Source organism: Protopterus annectens, chromosome 3.part1, assembly GCF_019279795.1.
Source record: "Protopterus annectens isolate FY-2018-M chromosome 3.part1, PAN1.0, whole genome shotgun sequence".
Classification (NCBI taxonomy): Eukaryota; Metazoa; Chordata; order Ceratodontiformes; family Protopteridae; genus Protopterus; species Protopterus annectens.
Genome location: NC_056732.1, coordinates 1,667,354,053 through 1,667,374,201, shown reverse-complemented (window position 1 = coordinate 1,667,374,201; position 20,149 = coordinate 1,667,354,053). Strand labels below are relative to the sequence as shown.

The window sequence follows — 20,149 nt, the reverse complement described above, 5'->3', positions numbered from 1 at the left end:
ACTAAGTAGATTATTTCATTTGGTCTTCAGCCTGTGGGTTACGGGTCTGTATCAGATCCGAGCCAGCAACTTTTTCTAGCATCAGCTCTGAGCTCCAAACTCCTCCCCATACCCATAATACACCACCACTGCTTTCCATCCCCATATCTCGTTTGCCATGAATTGCTTCACCATCATGTCTCTTGAGCTCCAACTAGTCAGTAGGTTAAACCTTCATGAGTAGCTTTTTCTAAAAACTTTTTTGTCATTTAGTGTTAGTGTAGGTCCCCTTTCTCCTCCCCTCGCTTGGTGTGTCAAGTGTTAAGAGTTTTAGGTTATTTAGAGTAGTTTGTTCTGTTGTGTAGATTGTAGCTTCCCCTTCCTCCTTGCTGTTTTTCCTGTTTACCAGTGTGTGTTAATAGAAAGAAACTGCCTGTTTTTTTTATTAGGCTATCTTTCTAAGAATTAGTATGGGTGAAAAGCTTGTTTTCAAGTATTGCACAGAGTGTGGCCATAAGCTATCCCCAGCAGATGGCCGCACTGTGTGTGCTGTGCTTGGCCGTGGCCTATTTGAATGTGGACTGTAACATATATGCGCGGGCTTCAACCCCTGCGCCATAAAAGACAGAAAGCCAAGTTGGCCCTCAAAGGCCTTCTTCCTCCTTCACACTGTTTCCTCGTCTCTGGCTTTGGTCACAGTGGCTGCTGTGGCCGCCTCTCGCTCCTCTCTTCCTGTCTTTCTCTGGGTGCTCCTTCTTCCCAGGCTAGGACTCAACCTCCTGTACCAATGCCTGTGGTAGCAGAGAAGAGGTAGAGAAAGGGGAGGGAGAGTCGAAGATGAGGGAAAAGAGAGAGAGGTCTCCGGACCTCGTTTCTCCTACCAAGACACCACAGATACGTGACTCTCCTCAGCTCCCAATCTCAGAGGTTCTCCCTGGAGCCGGAGACTACACGTCCAGCTTCTCTGGCCTCAGTGCCCCGACCTGCTAGGTCAGAGTCCATGGCCTCGTTGCAGTCCACCCGCTCCTTGTCTGACTTGGATCTGGATAAAATGCTGAAGCGTTTTATCCATACACAGATCCAGATGAGTGTCTTGCCAGCCCCCTCCCCCTTAGGAGGGGGGAGCACACTTCCCTTTTTTTCAACGTGTGTGTGTGTGTGTGTGTGTGTGTGTGTGTGTGTGTGTGTGTGTGTGTGTGTGTGTGTGTGCACGCGCCTTAGGCAGTATGTCAGATAAGCCCTCTGGCTTTAAAAGATGCTCCTCGTGCAGTCAGAAGATGCCTCATTCTGACTCCCATGAGGAGTGTTTATTATTTAGGAGAGCCCCATCTCGAGATTGAGTGCGACATCTGTGCTGGATTCAATTTGAGGGCTCATAGTTCAAAGAAACAAGTTGCTTTTGAAAGGGTTAGCTAAGGGTGGTCCTCTGGCTTCAGTTCTCCCTCTTCAGCTTCCCAGGATCCTAAAAAGAGGTCCCTACCTCCTCCTAAGGGATCTCCTTCAAAAAAGCTTAGGCTCTTGGATAGTAGATCCCTGGATCAGAGTTCAGCCTCTGTGGATTTGTATATGGTATCTTCCACTCAAAGGGCCTCGGATCAACTTCTCTGATTTGGAGCCTTTATGCAGCCTTCCCTGGATCCCAACCCAGTCATTGGGTCCATCTAGCACACCAGTTAGTGTCTGATCCTCTCGGGGCTTTGGATCTTATCGTTGTCTCAGATCTGATAGTCATTGGTAGCTCCCTCTCCAGATCTAGGTCATCAGATCTGATGTGTCGGAGGAGGTCCCCCTCCAGGGACCATAGCACATTGTCTAGATCTCCAGCTAATTCGGGACATTCCTCAGTGTCGTCCAGAAGTTTACTACCCACAGAGATGGACAGGATGATGAGTTTCCTCAAGACCCAGATTGAATTGGGCTTATTACCGTCCCCAGCTTCTCCACCCACGTGACTTCACTCTCCTCTTCCGACCCATCGGGGTTTTGAATGCCAGGATCAGGGCACTCCTTGTGAGACAGACTGTCTGGTGCCCCTTTTTTCCCCGACACTGTCAGGGTCTCTGGCAGGTTCTGTTCCCTTGTCCTCGGAACAGTCTGTGCCTTGGTCCCATGAGGTCGGCACGGGCTCCCTGGGGAGGTTGGGCCCAAAGTTTTTGGAACGGTCCCTTCCTTTAGGGGCATCGGTGCTGGACAGCTCGGGGCAGATATAATCTGGAGGCTTTGGTGCTGCATCGGGGTCCGTTCTCCCTTCCCAGGCAGCTGCGGCTGCAGGAGAGGAGGGGAGCCTCTTCCAGCCCATCGACCTTCCGAGCAGTAGAGAGGACCTTCTCCAGCTTGGCAGTCTGCTCTAGGTCCTCTCCAGCCTCTCTCAATTTTGGGCGGTGAGACCTTATTCTTCCAGGGTCAGCCCTCCCGTAAGCTCCTTCAGATGGCCACTACCTCACTTGGGGTCCCAGTCTCTTCCGAGTCCTACCCAGAGCCCACCGTGGGGGAACCCCCTCAGAAGAGGGACATGTAAGAGGAGACAGTTGGACTCCCATAGAGAGTGCCTCACTGAGGACATGGATTTTTGAGGAGGGGGATGAGTCCCCCAGTCTTCCACCCGAGCAAGTGTCTTTTGGGGTCATCCTTGAAATTCTCAAGCAAAGAGCCGGTTGGTCTTCTCCCACCCTATCTTCAGAGGAATCAGTGTTCCTGAAGGCCTTCAGGGTGGATCCATCTTCTACCTAGATGCCCCCACCTGCTGACGAGCTTGTAGAACTAGCTCGCAGGGCGTGGAAGGAGATGGACACAGTGGAACCAGTGCCCAAAAAGGTCCCCCCCCCCCAAAGATAAGACGTTTTGAAGTAAGGGTGTCGCAGTTAGTACCATCATGGTGGCCCACTGCTACTAAAAATGAGCTAGTTGAGCAAAGCTCCTCAGTCCATCCCCCGAATAGTGTCTCAGGCAATTGACCATTTCAGAAAGTGCTTGTTTGCCTCTGCTACATTCGAACTGAGGGCAACCAACTACATGGCACATTTCACCCGGCTTCAGAGGGATTTGGTATTGTAACTCACCACTTCCCTTACAGATTTGCTGCCTCCAGAGTCTTAAGCTGGTCTTTCCTAAGCTGTCTACACTGATTTCCCTGGCTAATGCCTTGATGAGGTTGAGCTCCAGTGCGGCGGCTGCCACCTCTGAAACATCTGGCATAGAAATTGCCATCAGATGCCAGCCTGGCTTCGCCTTTGTGGAACCCTTCAAGGCGTCTTTTACCAATGCCCCCTTTGACGGTTTGACCTTGTTCAGACCTTCTGGCAAGGAAACCTTGACCTGCAGTGAGCAGGAGGGTAAGACTCTCCGCGATGAGAATCAAGTTTTCTATTCTCCAGAGATTCTTTTCTAAGATTGAGAGGGAGTAAGAAGGTTTGTTCTGCAGGACTCTGTCCTCCTTCCAGGATGCTCCCCAAGAATCCTCTCCCACAAGCTGGGGCAGCGGATTCAATGGTAGATGGCACCACAGAGGCAGAGGGGATCTGCAGAATCAGGGCTCCTAGGAACCTTTCTCTGAGAAGCCCTTTCAGTGCTCCTGAAATGCTGCCTGACCATCCTGCCCTGGAGGCCTTCAGGACGATTCTCCCTGCACTCACTAGCCTGGACAAAGATCTCTTCAAATCAGTGGGTGTTGAGAATTATTTCCAGGGGGTTACATCATCCTTTTTTTTTTTTTCAGTCCTCCATGGTATTAAAATCTCTCCCAGACATTTCACCCTGCCAAAGGGAGTTGGCCCACCTAGAGGTTCAAGACTTTCTTCTAAAAAGAGCCAACCAAGAGGTCTCAATAGGACAGCAAGGGTATGGAACTTACCGTTGCTTCTTTTTGGTGCCAAAAAAACACTGGGGACCTAAGTCCAGTTTTGGACCTCCGTGAACTAAATCTGTCAGTACAGAAGTCCAAGTTCCGGGTGGTCACTGTTCAGTCCATTCTGACTCTTGCGCAAGGACGATTGGATGTGCTCAGTGGATCTCAAGGATGGGTACTATTGTATCGAGATTAACGGATGCGCCAAGAGACACCTGCTTTTTTGGTTAGGTGCCAGTCACTACCATTTCAGCACCCTGTCTTTTTGACTCACCACAGCTCCCCAGGTGTTCAAATGTATGGCAGTGTTGGCAAGCCCATCTCAGGTTGCAAGGCTTTCAGGCTTTTCCATACTTGGACAGTTGCTCCTCACGGTCCCAACAAGGCATCAACTGTCAATGGCCACCAATTATACTCTCAGCCTCTTCCAGGATCTTGGCATCCTAGTCAGTCTGCCCAAATCCAATCTTTCTCTGTGCCAAAACTTAGAGTTCATCTGGGTTCAACTGAAGACTGTCTGAGGCTGCAGCACTTCCCCTATGCAGAGTTCAACTTATTCGGGATCAGGTCTGTCGCTTATTGGTCCTGGAGCATCCAGCAGCCCACCTAATTCTACAAGCGTTAGGCTCAATGGTGGCTGACATCCAGTTGTTGCCCCTCACCAGCTGTCACATGCGGGTTCTGTATTGGACCTTGGTGGTTCAGTGGTCCGCTCAAGTTCATCCCATGTCCATGCTCATCAGGATGACTCGGGTGTTCAGAAATCACCTTCTTTGGTGGCTTCAGTCTCAGGACCTGACTGTTGGCAGATTTTTGTCTTCCCTACCCAAGGCCACTGTAACAACAGAACCTCCCCTGTTGGGGGGAGAGCATTTTCAGGGAAGGACGGTTCAAGGCACATTATCCCCCACAGAGACCAAATTGCACATAAATGTCCTGGAGATGAGCAGTCCTAAAGTTGCAAGCCTTTCAGGAGTGCCTCCCTCTCAGGACTATAGCAGTTCAGACAACATGGCAGTGGTCTGGTACATCAACAAGCAAAGGGGAACCACGGTCCTATCCCCTGTACAGAGAGGCCGTGAGAGTGTGGAAATGGGTGATGTCTTCCACCTGCTTTCTTCTTGCAGCTTACATTCCTGGCAGTTCCATTGTGCTAGCCAACAACTCAGCAGGTCTATCTTGAGTCCTCACAAGTGTCCTTGAACCCATCAGTGGCTTGTCAGATATTTGACCGTTGGGGTCAACCATGCTGCAATCTCTCTGCCTCCCCAGTCGACCAAAAATGCAGCGACTACTTTGCCCTGATCTATCTGATGGGGAAGTCGCCCAGGGAAGCTCTGATTCATGACTGGCCGTCGAGACTTCTCTGTTTACACAAAAAAAAAGAGCCAGCACCCAAAATCCACATGTAGCCTTCCAGCAAAAAGATTTTATTCCATGAAGACTGAAAAAATAATTAGACCAGTGAGGTCATATCTGTTTCGGCAAAAGCCTTCCTCAGCAACCACACATCAAAAAATATGTATAAACTATTAATTCACAAGCCCTTATATGCGATATGGTAGCGCCCTCTAGTGAGTAAAAAAAATATTAAAAAATTATAGGACATAACTTTTTTAATATATTTTTTTACTCACTAGAGGACGCTACCAGTTACATGACAAATATAACATATGCTGCGGTAGCTTGTCGCCTCACAGTAAGACGTTCGATTCTCAGCTAAAGCGTCTTCTGCATGGAGACATGCGTGAATGGGCGTACCTTCGTTGAAGGTTGTGCATCAGGCCTGGCAAGTCCGTACGTAAAAATCTACTGCCAATCATTAGCGGACAGGAGTTCAGCTGTGGCGACCCCTAACCGGGAAAAGCCGAAAGATACAACAACATATGACAAATATAACAAAATATTAATAAATATAACAAAAATTATAACAAATATAAAAAAGAAAAATGTGGATAGTTAAATTGGGAGCCTTATTTTCACCTGGGTTGAATGACCAATTCTGAAATATTTTGTAATAGAGTATTATTTCTATATTATGAATTCCTGTACATAGTTATTTTGTGACATTGAAATATTTTGTTGTATTGGTCATATAATTTTGTAATATATTTTTTTACTCACTAGAGGGCGCTACCATATTGCATACAAGGGCTTGTGAATGAATAGTTTATACATATTTTTTGATGTGTGGTTGCTGAGGAAGGCTTTTGCCGAAACCGGTATGACCTCAAGGGTCTAATTATTTTTTCAGACTTCATGGAATAAAATCTTTTTGCTGGGAGGCTGCACGTGGATTTTGGGTGCTGGCTCTTTCTTTTTATACTGGTTTGTTCAAATGGTACAGCCGTGCACCAGCCATACATGCAGGTACTTTGTTTGCTGTTACCCCCATCTCCCCTAATTCCCATGGTCTTATAGAAATATTTTATTTATTTATTTTACATTTGTTAACCGGGATGGTCCGACTGGATACATGTCCTTTTTCAGCGGAGGCCTGGGGAGAAAAGCTCCAACAGAGTTACATTGATAATTAGGTACAGTAAATGAGGTGAAAGAACTTAACAAAAACATAGGCTATTTACATACAAGTACAAGGACTGCCATTACTATTTCTGAGATTACTACAAATGTAACATTAATAACATATTAGCAAGGACGGTAGGCAGTATAATGACATAGTTAGACAGGATACATATTTCTTTATCACAGTATACAAAGTACTTATCTTAGCTAGTTGTTTATGTTTTAGTTAATGGCACAGAGCTAGTCTGGGTTTGAGCAAGGACATAGCCAGTGTGACTTGAAGTGCAGTTTTAGACTATTTTTGAATTGACTTAGAGAAGTTGCAAGTGTGATGTTATTTGGGAGAGAGTTCCATATTTTACCAGTGGTGTTGGCATATAGCGCGTCACCACCTAGGTTGAGGGATTTAGTTGTTTGGACAAGGAATCTGTTTGCTGAGCGAAGGCAGCTTAGATTGGAGTAGGGAGTCATTAAGTTTTTTAGTGCTGGGGTATTCTCAGGTTGTTTAAGGATTTTGAAGGCCTCTATGAGTTGGGACTGGTGAAGAAGGTGTGGGAATTCTATCCATCCAAGCTTTTTCAGGTTAGTACAGTGGTGTGTTCTGTAGGGTAGGCCTGTAACGAACCTGGCAATGTGATTATAGCAGGATGAGAGCTTGGCCAGATCAGATTTGTTAAGGTGAGTGAGGACAGGAGAGGCATATAGTAGGATAGAGAGAAGGTGTGAACGGGCTGTGGCTGCCCTGGCATTTGGGGTAAGGAAGGCTTTAATTCTATGTAGGGTCCCAAGTTTCTTGTTGACTGACCTAATGGCTTGGTTGATATGTATATCAAATCTGAGTTTATTGTCAGTGTTTACTCCTAATAGCTTTGTATAGGTGTCTGGGGAGATGATGGTCCCATTATTGGATTTTATAGTGAAGTTTTCAGTCGGAGATCTATTGGTTGGGTAGAAGAGAAGTAGCTTGGTTTTGTTTGGATTTAAGATCAGGAGATGGTTGGCAAGCCAGTTTTCGACTTTGGTGAAGCTATGTTGGGTGGTAGTTAGTAGATTTGCAAGAGAGGCATTGGAACATAGTATAGTCGAGTCATCTGCATATTGAATGCAGGTGGCTTCAGGGATGACTGTTTGGATGTCGTTTATGAAGACTGAAAAGAGGAGAGGTCCTAATATGGAACCTTGAGGAACTCCTATGGTATTTGGTAGTAGGCAGGAGAGCTTGTTTTGCCACATTACTGCTGGTCTCCCAGTGAGGTAAGCTTGAAAACCAGTCAAGGGCTGGAGTATCTAGATACAGGGTTTGTAAAGTATATAGAAGTAACTGATGGTTTACCATATCGAAGGCTTTCGATAGGTCCAGGAAGAGAGCGGAGGATATTTTTTTATTATTCCGGTTAAGATTAATGTTTTCAGTAAAAGAGAGGAGGGCAGTGGTTGTACTATGATGGGGTCTGAATGCATGTTGAGAGTCTGTGAGTAGTTTATTTTGGGTTAGATAGAGCATTAGTTGGTTGTGCATGCACTTTTCCATAATTTTGGCAAGTGGTGATAGTATGGCTATAAGGTCTATAGTTGGATAGTTCTGTGGATGAACCTCCTTTGTGGAGTGGAATAACATAGGATATTTTCCAAATTGAGGGGATTGAGGCCTCGGTTATGGTTCTGTTAATTAGGATTGAGATAGGGTAGGCTACAACATCTGCAGCAATTTGCAGGTATTCAGCCGGCAGAAGATCGGCTGAAAGGGTGGTTGGCTTCAGTTTTTGCAAAAGGGATCTGATAAAGGATGTGGACACTGGCTGGAAGTTAAAAGAGAGTGGTGAGTCGGGTATAGTGTTTATAGAAGTGTGGGGAGGAGAAAGTTAGTTAGCTAATGACTGGATGGTTTCTGTGAAGAAAGTATTGAATGAATTGGCTATATCTTCTTGGCTCTTGTCAGATAATGTTCCTGGGGTCGGAGTAGTGGATTTGCCTGGTTGGAGAAGTTTATTTATGCCTGCCCAGTACTTTTGAGGGTTATTCTGATGTTTATGTTGCAGATTGTAGAAGTAATTTTTCTTATCTAGTATGATGGCTTTTTAGTCTCATTTCTAAGTTGTTGGAATTTGATACGATCTAGGGTAGTTTGGTAGTGCCATTTATCCCACGCTTTGTCTCTAGTTGTTATTTTGGTTTTGGTGTCTGTTGTTAGCCAGGGTGCTAGTTGAGTTTTAATTCTTATTGAGCGTTTAGGGGCATGCGAGTCAAGTATAGTAAGGAATGAATTGTTAAATGATGACACTGCCTCATCAAGGGGAAGGAACTTTTGTCCAGTTACATGATTTGAGTTCAAGTTGAAATTTAGTTGGGTCAAAGTTTTTCTTGGATCTGATAGACCTATAAATAGGTAAGCTTGTACAATTAATTTTGTCTTTCATGATGTATGTGAGCAGGTGTTCACTAAGATCATTAGGGAGAGTTCCAGACATATAGTTCTGGGGATGACTGTTGGTGAGTATCCAGTCTAGTATACTCTCTTTTTGGTTATTGTTACCTGTACGTGTGGTAGATGATATTATCTGAGAGAATCCATGTAGGTTAACAGGGATGGGGTTGGACTGTGCTGTGCATTGGTTCCAGTCAATATTAACATCGCCCAGGACAATGGTTTCTTGAGGGTAGTTGTTGGCTATCCAATGTAGAATGACCTCTAGTGTTTCTACATTGTTCCCAGGGGAATATAGGTGACAATTAGGTTAATGCCCTTATGATTATTTAGTAGAATTTTTAGAGCTAGTATTTCAGCGTTAGAGACCTGGGGTGGTTGTATAGGGTTAGTTATGATGTTAAGTGTGCTATTATATAAGACTGCTATTCCACCTCCTCTTTCTTTACTCTATCTGCCCTAAGTATATTGTAACCAGGAGGCAGGATCTCATTGTCTTTGGTTGATGGCCGGAGCCATGTTTCAGATAGACACATTATGTTGGGGAGGTATGTGGCTAGTACAGCATGCAGGCTATGTATCTTATTGTTTAGACTTCTAATGTTTAAGTGGCATATTAGGAGGAGTTGACCAGTCGGTGGGAGAGTGGTGGGCTGGTAGGATTTTGAGTTAAGGTTGGGCCTGGATTAGGATGGATGTCCCCATCTTTGGTTATGTTTTTTCTTAGATACGCTAGTAGTCTAATAACTTTGAATAGTAGTTTTAGTTCATATTTGGATTTTGGTGTTGATTGGAGTGGTTTTTTTAGAAGCAAGTGGTTGGAATTTGTAATTTTTGGGGTAGTGTAGTAGTGGGCAAGTTCTGCAGTCAGTGGAGGTAGGGGGGGTCTTGGTTTGGCATTTTGGATAAGAGAAACCTACGAATGTGAGATTTTCATAGCTAGTAAGAAAGTATGGCAGAATTAAGAGTGGTAAGATAAGAGGAAGGAGTTTATAATTATTTATAGACATGTTATATGTCATCAATGGGTGGGGTCAATGTGCTTCAGAGGAATAGTAGTGGTTAAACAGTAAAGTGGTGGGGGGGAGGAAATTGGAGAGGAAGTCGTGTAGGTTAGAGAGGAAGTAGGGGTGTGGCCTAGTGGCTATAAATGTAGACACAGTGGGGGCGGGTGGGATAAGGGGGCAGGGAGGGGAGCGAAGCGAGCCCAAGCGTAGCGAGGCTAACCCAGTCCCAGTTTTTGGTCCTATGAGTGGGGTAAATAGTCTGATAGTGTAAGTAAGCAGATTGGGGTACAGGCTTGAAATTCAACATAAACATATACAGTTGTAAAATGTCTAATAAAATTCAACATAAATAGACATTTACAGTTGTAAAGCATTTACTGGAGAGACATTGAGCCTTCATGGGGCCTGTAGCAGAGTGGATTGTAGTTTTACAAATGGTGCCTGCCACAGGTAATATTTATTAACTCTGGGATTGTCTTAAGGTAATAAACAGGGGAGGGGAGAACAAGGGTGTGAGCAGGCAGTTCTTTGTACTGCTGCTAATGAGCCAAAGCAAGACAAGTATGTGTTAAGAACAATCACAATTGACCAAGGACTGCTCTGAAACTGTAAGTCTTGTCTTAATTTCTCAGGTGGAAAACCAGGATAACCTTGTATCAGTAGGCTACTGTGGTATAGTTTAAATAAACAAACACACAGTATAGATCAGTTATTGATACTATTTGCTAACAGAAGGGAATAAGAGAAAGTGGAAGATGTGTGTGTGTGTGTGTGTGTGTGTGTGTGTGTGTGTGTGTGTGTGTGGTGGTGGTGGTGGTGGTGGGGGGGGTGCTGCTTACAGACAAAGCACAGTGCTGTCCAGGGGAAAATGAAGATTGGCTCAAACAGTTAGACACATACTCAAAGTTAACTGTAGCTGTTTGCAGACAGTTCAGAAATACCATTGCTTGAAGACCCCTCTCATCCTGATTGCACCCTTTTGGGATAGTCAGGCATGGCTCTCCCTTCAGTCTCATCTGAAATATCCTCTCCAGATATTGGATTCCTTCCCGGATCTCATTTCCATCCCTGGGGCTTCCTCTTACCAACCTACAGACTTGGTCTAACTTCTTGGTTCCTCCAGTTCCAGTATTTCCTGCATTTATGACAGCAGGCACATGGAGCTATACAGACCAGTTAAAGCCCAAACTACTATGTGGCTATGTCTTACGCCTTCTTGACTATGTTTTCTTTGGATGAGATTTGTGCTGCTGCTACTTTGTCTAATCACCACACTTTTCTTTCACACTACAAGTTGGATTTGGTGTCTAATAACAGGGCTTCCTTTGGTTCCTCTGTGCTCTGGCATATCCTTCCCTGAGACCACTCAGGGTTCATAGTAGCTGGGGACTCTGCCCCATCCATAATGATTAATGGCACTGATATCATCAGATAGTTATGTACTTACCATAACATGGGATCTATGCGATCCGGTGTCATCACATTCCTGCCCTCCTTCCTCCTTCCCCCTTCCTTCTGGGGACCTGGTAAAACTGGAGGGAGGTAGATAGTATCCTGGGCAGTCCATGCTGCCTTTTTCTTTAGCCAACAAACCCTGTCTAAGGGTTGCAGATCAGCAGGGGATTATGAGAAGGGGAGGAGCTTGAGTTCTGGATCTGTCCATCAGTTGCCAGCTCAGATCCAAGACCTATTCATGATGAACAATGACACTGGATAGCACAGATTCCAAGTTATGGTAAGTACACAACCCTCCCCCTTTTTTTCCACTTTGTGTTTCTCCTCTTTGTATCTGCCCTGGATTCTGGACCCCAGTCCAGACCTTTTGTCTTATCTGACTGGGGGTAGCTCATCTGGACATAACAGGCCTTAAGTTAACCACATAGATTCTCCAATTCCATTGATGGCTAAACAGTCCAGGCTTTCCTCCCCGGTACAGCATATCCTCTTGTCCTGTCAAAAGGCTTCTACTAGGAAGATTTGAGGAAGTAAATTGAAGAAATTTTCTATTTGGGCCCTCCAGAGAGAGATGAACCCTTTTTCCTCCCCAGTCTCCATAGTCCTAGATTTTTTTTAGCATCCTTTTTCAAAGAGGGTCTAGTTTATCTACTATCAATGGCCAGCTGGCCACCATTTCTTTTCATTCTGGTGAAAGTCATGCTTCCTTGGCTTCTTCCAAGTTGTGTAAAACCTTTCTGGAAGGCATCTTTTTACTTGGGCCTCCAGTCAAGGACCCTACTCCTCCGTGGGCCATTTAATCTCCTGGTTTTCTTCCCAAATTCTTTTAATAATGGTGATTGCACACTGCATCTTTTAGATGTACACAGGCAACTTTGTTATCTTCATCAAACCAGAGATTTCAGAAAATCTAACCAATTTGTTTGTAGCCTTTTCTCATAATGCATTGCACATGGCAGTTTCCAAAGTGACTTTAGGCAAATGTTTGACTGATTGCATATCCTTACTCTGCAAACAGGGAGGTTTGTCTTTACCTAAGCCACGAAAAGCACAGGTCTGTGATGACGTCTTCAGCTTTCTGGTTAAGACCTTTGATAGATGACATTTGTGCGGATGCCACCTGATCCAGTGCTCATACCTTTATTGCTCATTACAAATTGGATTTGATTTGTAGGAACAGAGCTGCTTTTGACCCTCCAGTACCCTGAAATATCTTTCAATGAGGGCCACCCATGGTTCATCTAACTGGGGGTTCTGTCCTGTCAGTTAAGGAACAAATTTAAATATCAGTTACAGAAGTTATGTACTAACTGTAACAATGCATCTGTTCATTCTTCCTCAACTTCCTGCCCTCCTAACTCCCTGCCCTTACTTCCTGGAGGACACACAAGGAATTTGTCTTGGGAACCTAGCTCCAGTTTTGTCTCTGCTGTTTCTTAATTGAGTCTGTAGAGAGCAAACCATTGTTACTGCGTGCAGCAAACTCTATCTGTGGTGTATGAGGTTAGTGGAGCATTATGGGTAAGGAGGAGCTTGAGAGTTGGATCCATGAATCTAGTAAATGTGGCCAAACGTGATCCATGGTCTGATCCAGGACCCATCAGTGGAGGAAGACTGGAGATAGACAACACAATTGCATTGTTACAGTGAGTATGTAACTTTTGTTTTTCCTTTATCTCTTGCATATTGCAAGATGATCAGAAAATCCTGTTTTAACTACCTCTCCTCCTCCTATAACTAAACCTTCTGATATTATAAAATCTGTTTCAGTTATGTACATAGCTCTTTTGTAAGACCGTGAATTTTTGTGCTGAAGTTTTAAGTTAGCATATCTTAACTTCTAATATTTTTCTTATTTGCTTTCTTTTTACACTTGCCTCTTAAATCAGTTTCCTATAATAATCATATTCATCACTGCATAGTCTAAAGTCTGACGACGTAACCTTTCCTTTTCTGTAGTTGGTATAAGCATATAATGTTATAATTCCATATGCTTGTGCTTTCCATTTTAAAACTACGATGGTTAATCTTCCCATTTTTGCTTGTTACATTTAATATATTTACTGTATTTCTACAGAATCTGGCTGTTGTAGAACATCTGTTTCCAAATTATCTTCTCCCCATAAATTCTGTCTTTGTAATATTTCATTATTTGTTAACAGTATATTGTAATATAATTACATCTGTCATGTGTTACCACTCCAAAATCCCTATTCTTATTGTATTCTTATTGCTATTCTCATTTACAGAAAGCACTCTAACATTTTCATCTTCCCTTTTTCTTAGATTGATGGTTTCATACGTTCCTAGCTAATTACTAGGCCAACTTTCTTAATAGGCCAGTCTAAAACCTAGTCATTTTCCCTGCCAAAGGTGAGAATAGAGTCAAATACCTTAACCATTAAACCAACCCCCAATCATTACATGTATGTTTTTTCATCCATTTCCTTTCCTTTTTTCTTTTGTACTTATCTTTTTAAATTTTCTTTTTCTGCCTTTACCCTTTTCCCAGTAGAATTTTTTTTTTACTACCTTCTAGTTTACATCTTCACTTATTTCAGAACATTCTTCCATGTCCTCTGTATTATTTTTCTCATCTGATTTGTTTTCTATTTCTACTACTAATAAAATTTCTTTTGTTCATTTTATTCTATTTCTTTTTCCTTACTCTTAGGTTCATACGTAGGTACTACGCTGTCTGCCTGAGGGCCTACGTAAGCCTAGCCAACAAGGTTCCCTGGCTTATGCCACCTAAGAAAGTTATTTTCCTGTGCCACTGTTGTTCAGAGACACAAGTGATCCCCGGGGTGTATTTCCTATTTCCCATCCATGCATCAAGATTTTTCTTGAGTGCTAATGAAGAACTTTGCTTGACATAGATGGGTAGCCTGTTCCAGAGTATGGGACGTCTCTGGGACAGGAATCTATCCCTCCAGCATGTCCTGTTTATTGTGGTGACAAGGTTTAGGTCCCCAGAGCATGTAGCTCGGAGGGGTTGGGATTTCTTTAGGTGTAGCATGTCCAACCGCTTTGGGTTTGACACAGCTTTATATGTTAGGCAGAGATCACCTTGGAGTAGGCGGTATGCTACGGAGTAAAGCTGGAGTTTTTTGAGACTGTCAATGTAGGGCATCTGTTTGAGGCCAGTAATCCTCTTTGTGAGGTACTTCTGTGGCCGTTCCAGCTGCTGCAGATGTCTTGAGATGCATTCCAAAAGGGGTGTTGTACTCTGAGTGTCGAGTAGAGGGGAACAATGACCTCTTTTTTTCCTGGATGAGAAACCTTTTATGATGAGGTGTGCCCCATAGAAGTACTTCCTGACTACTGTGGCGATGTGACTATCAAAGGACAGACTGCTGTCCACCTGGGTCCCAAGGTCTCATCACACATTCGGAAGTAGACTGCTGTCTATGTAGTAGTTCATGGGTACAGAGTTTTTACCAAAGGGGATGACACTGCACTTTTTGGCACTGAGCTTGAGGCCATGGCTCTGACACCAGGCATCTGTCTCAGCGAGGCCCTTCTGTAGAATTTCCACATCATTTGGAGACTCGACTATGGCTCCTAGTTTGCAGTCATCTGCGAACTTAGCCAGAGGCCTTCTGTGTTGGCCTGTACTTCAGAGAAGTAGATAACAAACAGGAGAGGTCCCAGGACTGAACCCTGTGGTACTCCACTTGTCACTGGTCTGAGGTCAGATTTGGAGTGTGCAACTTTTACAGTGTGGGTTCTGTCAGTGAGCCAGTTGGCAACCCATCTTGTGATGTAGGGATTTATACCTAGTTTAGTGAGTTTAGCTATAATTCCAGAATAGGGGATGGTGTTGAAAGCCTTGGAGAGGTCAAGATAAGCTGTTTGAACCACCTTACCCACATCTACGGCTTTGGTGGCTGCCTCAAAGAAGTCGATCAGGTTCAAGAGGCATGATCTGCCTTTCACAAACCCGAACTGGGTGGGATCCAGAGTTTGGAGGTTACCAATGTCTTTGTTTGAGTTCTATGATGATACGTTCCATGGCCTTGCAGACTTGGCTCGTCAGGCAAATAGGGTGATGGTTCCCGGGATCAGTGGAGTCTTCCCCTTTGTGGAGTGGGATAACTGTTGCTGTACGCCATTCAGTAGGCACAAAGCCTGATGTGAGGCTATGACTGAACTTGGTGCTAAGGTGGGGAGCCATTTTTTGCAATCTATCCATAAATGTCTAATTTTGTTACATTTATAACATTTTTATTCACATCATGTCCTGTTTCCCCACAAATGAAGCATTTTCTTTTTCACAGTCCTTTTCCACAGACACACACACACACGCACACACAAAAAAAAAAAGTTTAGGGTTGTCCCCAGTATTTTATAACACCCCTATTCCCCTCCTCATCTGTAATGCTTGGTATATGAATATTTTTTATTTTTTTTATTTTTAAGACAATAGTTCAATCCCAGCCAGCAGTCCATAGGCCCCTTTTGTCATGTACATTTTCATTGTGCAGTAATTTTTTATATTAAGTTTTCAAAGGTAGAAATTGTACATGAATTCTATTTTTATTTCAACTAAATGCTTTTATCGCATAATGGGTTGCAGTCTTTTTTCATATTCTTCAAGAATGTTTTCCATTGTAAAAAACAATCTCAAATATAATGCCACAAAATGTCTCTGTTAATAATAAATGCTCTTTCTTAACCTCGTGTGCTTTTACAGCCAAAGGAGCAGTTTAATTGTCCCACATGTCATACCTGTCCATTTGTGTTCTTTACTTTGAATCCTTACCAGGTACTTCTGTTTTTCATTTTCTTCTACCTTCTTTTCTGTTATCCCTCTTTTGCCTTCTTTTACTTTTTTTGCATGTTTTCTTTTCCATCTCACCAGTATTCTTTAGGATTGTCTCTGCAGCCACCTTTTTATATTTTCTCCATAATGTCCCCCTAGAAAACATCATTTTCTGTCTCACTGTGCATCACCATTTCTTTAAGTCATCCTGCAAGCCTCCTGACTGGAAAGTTGTAATTATACAGCCATCATTTGCTGATCCCCCTCTGCATCAAACAGATTTCTTTAAAAGACCTTGGAATCCTGCACACATTTTCTGGTCTTGATATTTGCTTTCTCCTCCATTTATTTTGCCACTCAAATCATCTGCTTCCCTGTTTCTCAGGGCCACCTCTACGCCTAGAGTAGAAACAGGAAGTGCTCCTTCAAAAATGAGTCCCACAATGATGAGTGGGGCAGTACCTTGGTCAAATTTCCAACAGTAGTATAAATAACATCTCAGGTCTCCCCCCTGAACAGAGATAAGATGAAGCTGCAGAGGCAGGAATGACAGTGTGAATAGTTAAAGCTTGCAGATTACTTTCATCTGTGGGTATTGGCCTGAATTATGTCAGCTTGTACAACTGTGAAGTTATAAAATGTCTTGAGACTTTATTACTGTCTGCACCAGAATGACGTAATTACAGTGCATCACCCAACTAGGACCCTCTGCTCCAGCACTGTGGGCTGGTAGAGCTACCTAGAAACTGTTCAACATCAGTTAAACTTGTTTACTGTGTAGCAGCGAATTTTACAAATTAGGGTCTGCAAAAGAAACTGCTCAAACAACTAAAAATCTGTTTGTTTATACAGCTATTTGGTGATTAATGTCGTATAATCTATTTTTGAGCATTGCACTTTTCTGTGCATAATTTATACTTTTATTGTCATGCACTGTCATATTTATGAAATATGTATTAAAAATGAAGTTGTTAACCTGAAAATCGTAACCCGTTCCCAGTTACAGTATTTCTTCATTTCTGCAGATCCAGGAGTTACTGAATTCACAAGAACAGAAAGGCCCAGATACAGAGAATACTGCTGCTAACACAGCAGGTAAGGCATTTATTATGTGGGTCAGTCATCACCGTGATTAACAAAACCCAGCAATAAGTAACAGTGTAGTTCAAATACGTGAAATGCCATTGGTAAGTCATTTCATGTTTTCAGGTGCCAGCAATGTTGGTATTGCAGTTAAAGTGAAACTTTAGTTAAACAGTGTGTTTTGGAAGTAAGGGTGATGTCAACTTTGTTGTGTGGCTTTTGATCACATAATTCCACACAAGCAGCACAGCTAGCCCGTGAGAGAATCAAACCCTGTACCTTGTGTCTGTAAGGTAAACACCTTAACCATTATGCCAACCCTCCCACCCATTTTCTCTTCCATTTGCTCCAAACTCAAGAAAGCCCCATATAAAGAAACTTTTAAGTCCTTCTGTTTCTTGCCTTTTACTTGAGGCTTCAGAGGTTTTTTTTGCACATAATTTTGACGGTCTATGAAACTGTTTTTGTGTCTGTCAGTTCATTTGCTTCACAGTTTCATTCTGAAAATATAGTAGGATTAAGCTAAATGTTTGGTAAATGTAAAATTTGATCATCATAGCTGGTAGGTGAAGAGGAATGTGTGGAAGCACTGCAGTGTGTGTGTATCTGAATTTATCACTCTCGTGTTACTAAAAGCACTGCATGATTGACTAGTTGACTCCTTAGCATAAATTGTAGGTTTAACTGTGCATAAAGAGATAAAACCCGGTCTACAAGCTAGATGACTTTACATTGGAATGGTTGGGTGGGGGAGGATGGATGTGAGCAGCTGGGCTCCCTGAGCGCATCCTAGGGTGGTGAATAAAGCTAAGGGGAGGAATAGGATCAACCATTAAAATTGTCAAGTGATTTTATTTATCTGACATTTGTTTACCGGGAAAGTCTGACTTGGAACGAGACAGTTTTCAGCAGAGGCCAGGGGAGAAACTCTGGAGAGACGCATCTTTATAAGATGGAAGGAAACCGGAGCACCTGGAGGAAGCCCACAAATGTAAGCAAGGAGGACATACAAACTCCTCACAGAAGGCACCCCTGCCGAGAATTGAAATATAGATCCTCTTGCTGAAATCATATGAAACAGAGAAATAAGAATCAGATTAAAATGTATAATAATAAGCTATGCTGTCAAAAGTAAAAGTGAAAACATAAGTGTTTTTAAGTGACCTTTTAGGGGATTCCCCCAGGCACTGTAGAAGGAGGTTGCAGAAATGAGGGCATGATTGCAAAAAGCCGGAATGCTGCACATTTTTAGACATGTCCAGGGACCTCCAGCAGTCCTAGAGAAAGAAAACATATCGTTGCAAACTAACAGTTCCCTCAGGTATGGCGAGTGTGTGTCTTCTAGTGCTAAATAAACTTGGTAAAACTTCAAAAGGTCTTGTGTAATCAAATCATTAGCCATTGCAGACTTTGCACAACAGGGATTATATGAAGGCAATAGGAATTACCTTCAAGAAATTTTTTTTTTTGTTTTGGAATTCTGAACTTGCTGTAAACAATCATTTACTGTCAGGTAGTCTCAGATAAAAGGAACTGAAGTAATTGAGATATGGAGACACCAAAGCATGCAGCCCACCCCTGAGAATTTTTTCCAGAAAGGAGAAAGTGCAGAGGTTACAAAGATGGGAACCATGTTACTTTCACGTGATTGTACCTGTAGCTGTAGGTCTGGGTCTTTTGCCAGAAAACATGCTCATTTTCACAAAAGCCAAACTTTCATTGTTTGTGTCACAACGGTCGTACAGTTAGAATGTTTCAGGGTGGCAACAGTCTTAGCAGTGTTAAACTGAAGGTGGTTTTCAGTGTGTCGTCTTGATCCTTGACAACGTGACAGTTATTCTTTATAACCTTCTGTGCTTATTCAGTTACTAGGTAATCTACATCCTGGTCTGTTGCTGTATTACAGGTTAATTCTGAGCTCCACTTTCTGCTCTCATCCATGACTCCCAACCAAGGTGCTGCTCATGTCTTTCTATGTATATATCAGTCCATTATGCAAATGATGTAACCTTATAATGTATCCTACAGCTGCTGCAGAATAGTAACTCATACTTCTGTTGCATACATCAGATATTTTCATATGTAACAATTTAACAAAACACCCCCAAGTCACAATTGGTGTAATGTCCCCACCTCACTTAGACACCATAATATCATGATACTCAATCATGCATAACTATTCGAAATAACAAATCAAAACCATCCTATCTAAGCATACCATAGCTTTCAGGGTCATTCTGTCTTATGCTTTCTTTATGGAACTTCAGGCCATTGAAGAACTGAGTCCATATCTGAAAGTTTATTTATGGTCTGCCTTGGTGTATCTACCAGAAATGAGCTGCCTACTTTGTGGATAATATTGTACTAACTAAAGTGTAAAACATCTGATGACATTTCCTGTCCCCTACAATCCCACTGTAGACTAATTTGGAATTGGTTCATCATAGTTACTAGGCTTATACTCCAGGGAACGGTTGAAGAGCCTAGCCCCAAATTCCCAGTTGTCCCTAAGAACTGTCTGAGTAAGTGATTTGCTCAAAATTGCATAGCAGACAGGTGAGGGCTGAGAGAATATAACCCTGTACCAGAGGAAGTACAGCTCACAGCCTTAACACTCTGCTCAAACTGTCAGACATGTCACAGACAATGTATTAATACTGTGAAAACAGAAGTTATACTGTTCAGTGCACACTTAGCAGTGGAAATATCATGGTCACTGATCCACCTGAGTGCTGTCTGCCAACAAACACCTATCAAAGATACGTGCGTATTACTATAGACCAGACCCTTACAGACACAAGCGGAAAAAGGCCTGAATCTGCTACATTTTTCATACAAAATTTCAAATCTTACAGAAAAGAACAAATATAGTAACCGCTAATGTCCTTTTACCAATACTAGAGTATGGTTTACCCTTTTTGACTTTAGTCACAAAGTACAAGTTAATACAAACCACAGAAAATAAGTTACTTCATTTGGCAAACCCCTGTGAGCATCTCAAGACCTTCACAAAAAAAAGCAAAATGGTGCTGTCTTTACAAACTAGATCCACAGACCTGAATAAA

At 42.9% G+C, this 20,149-nt stretch overlaps 1 protein-coding gene across 2 annotated transcripts in view; it reads left to right on the top strand.

The window, feature by feature from the left end:
• LOC122798613 (heat shock factor protein 1-like) overlaps positions 1–20,149 on the top strand; it is a 538,873-nt gene that overhangs the window by 483,530 nt on the left and 35,194 nt on the right. For both annotated transcript variants that reach the window (XM_044067693.1, XM_044067694.1), the window contains one exon: positions 17,027–17,096. In XM_044067693.1, coding sequence (XP_043923628.1) covers positions 17,027–17,096 — 70 coding nt within the window. The remainder of the gene's footprint in view (positions 1–17,026; positions 17,097–20,149) is intronic.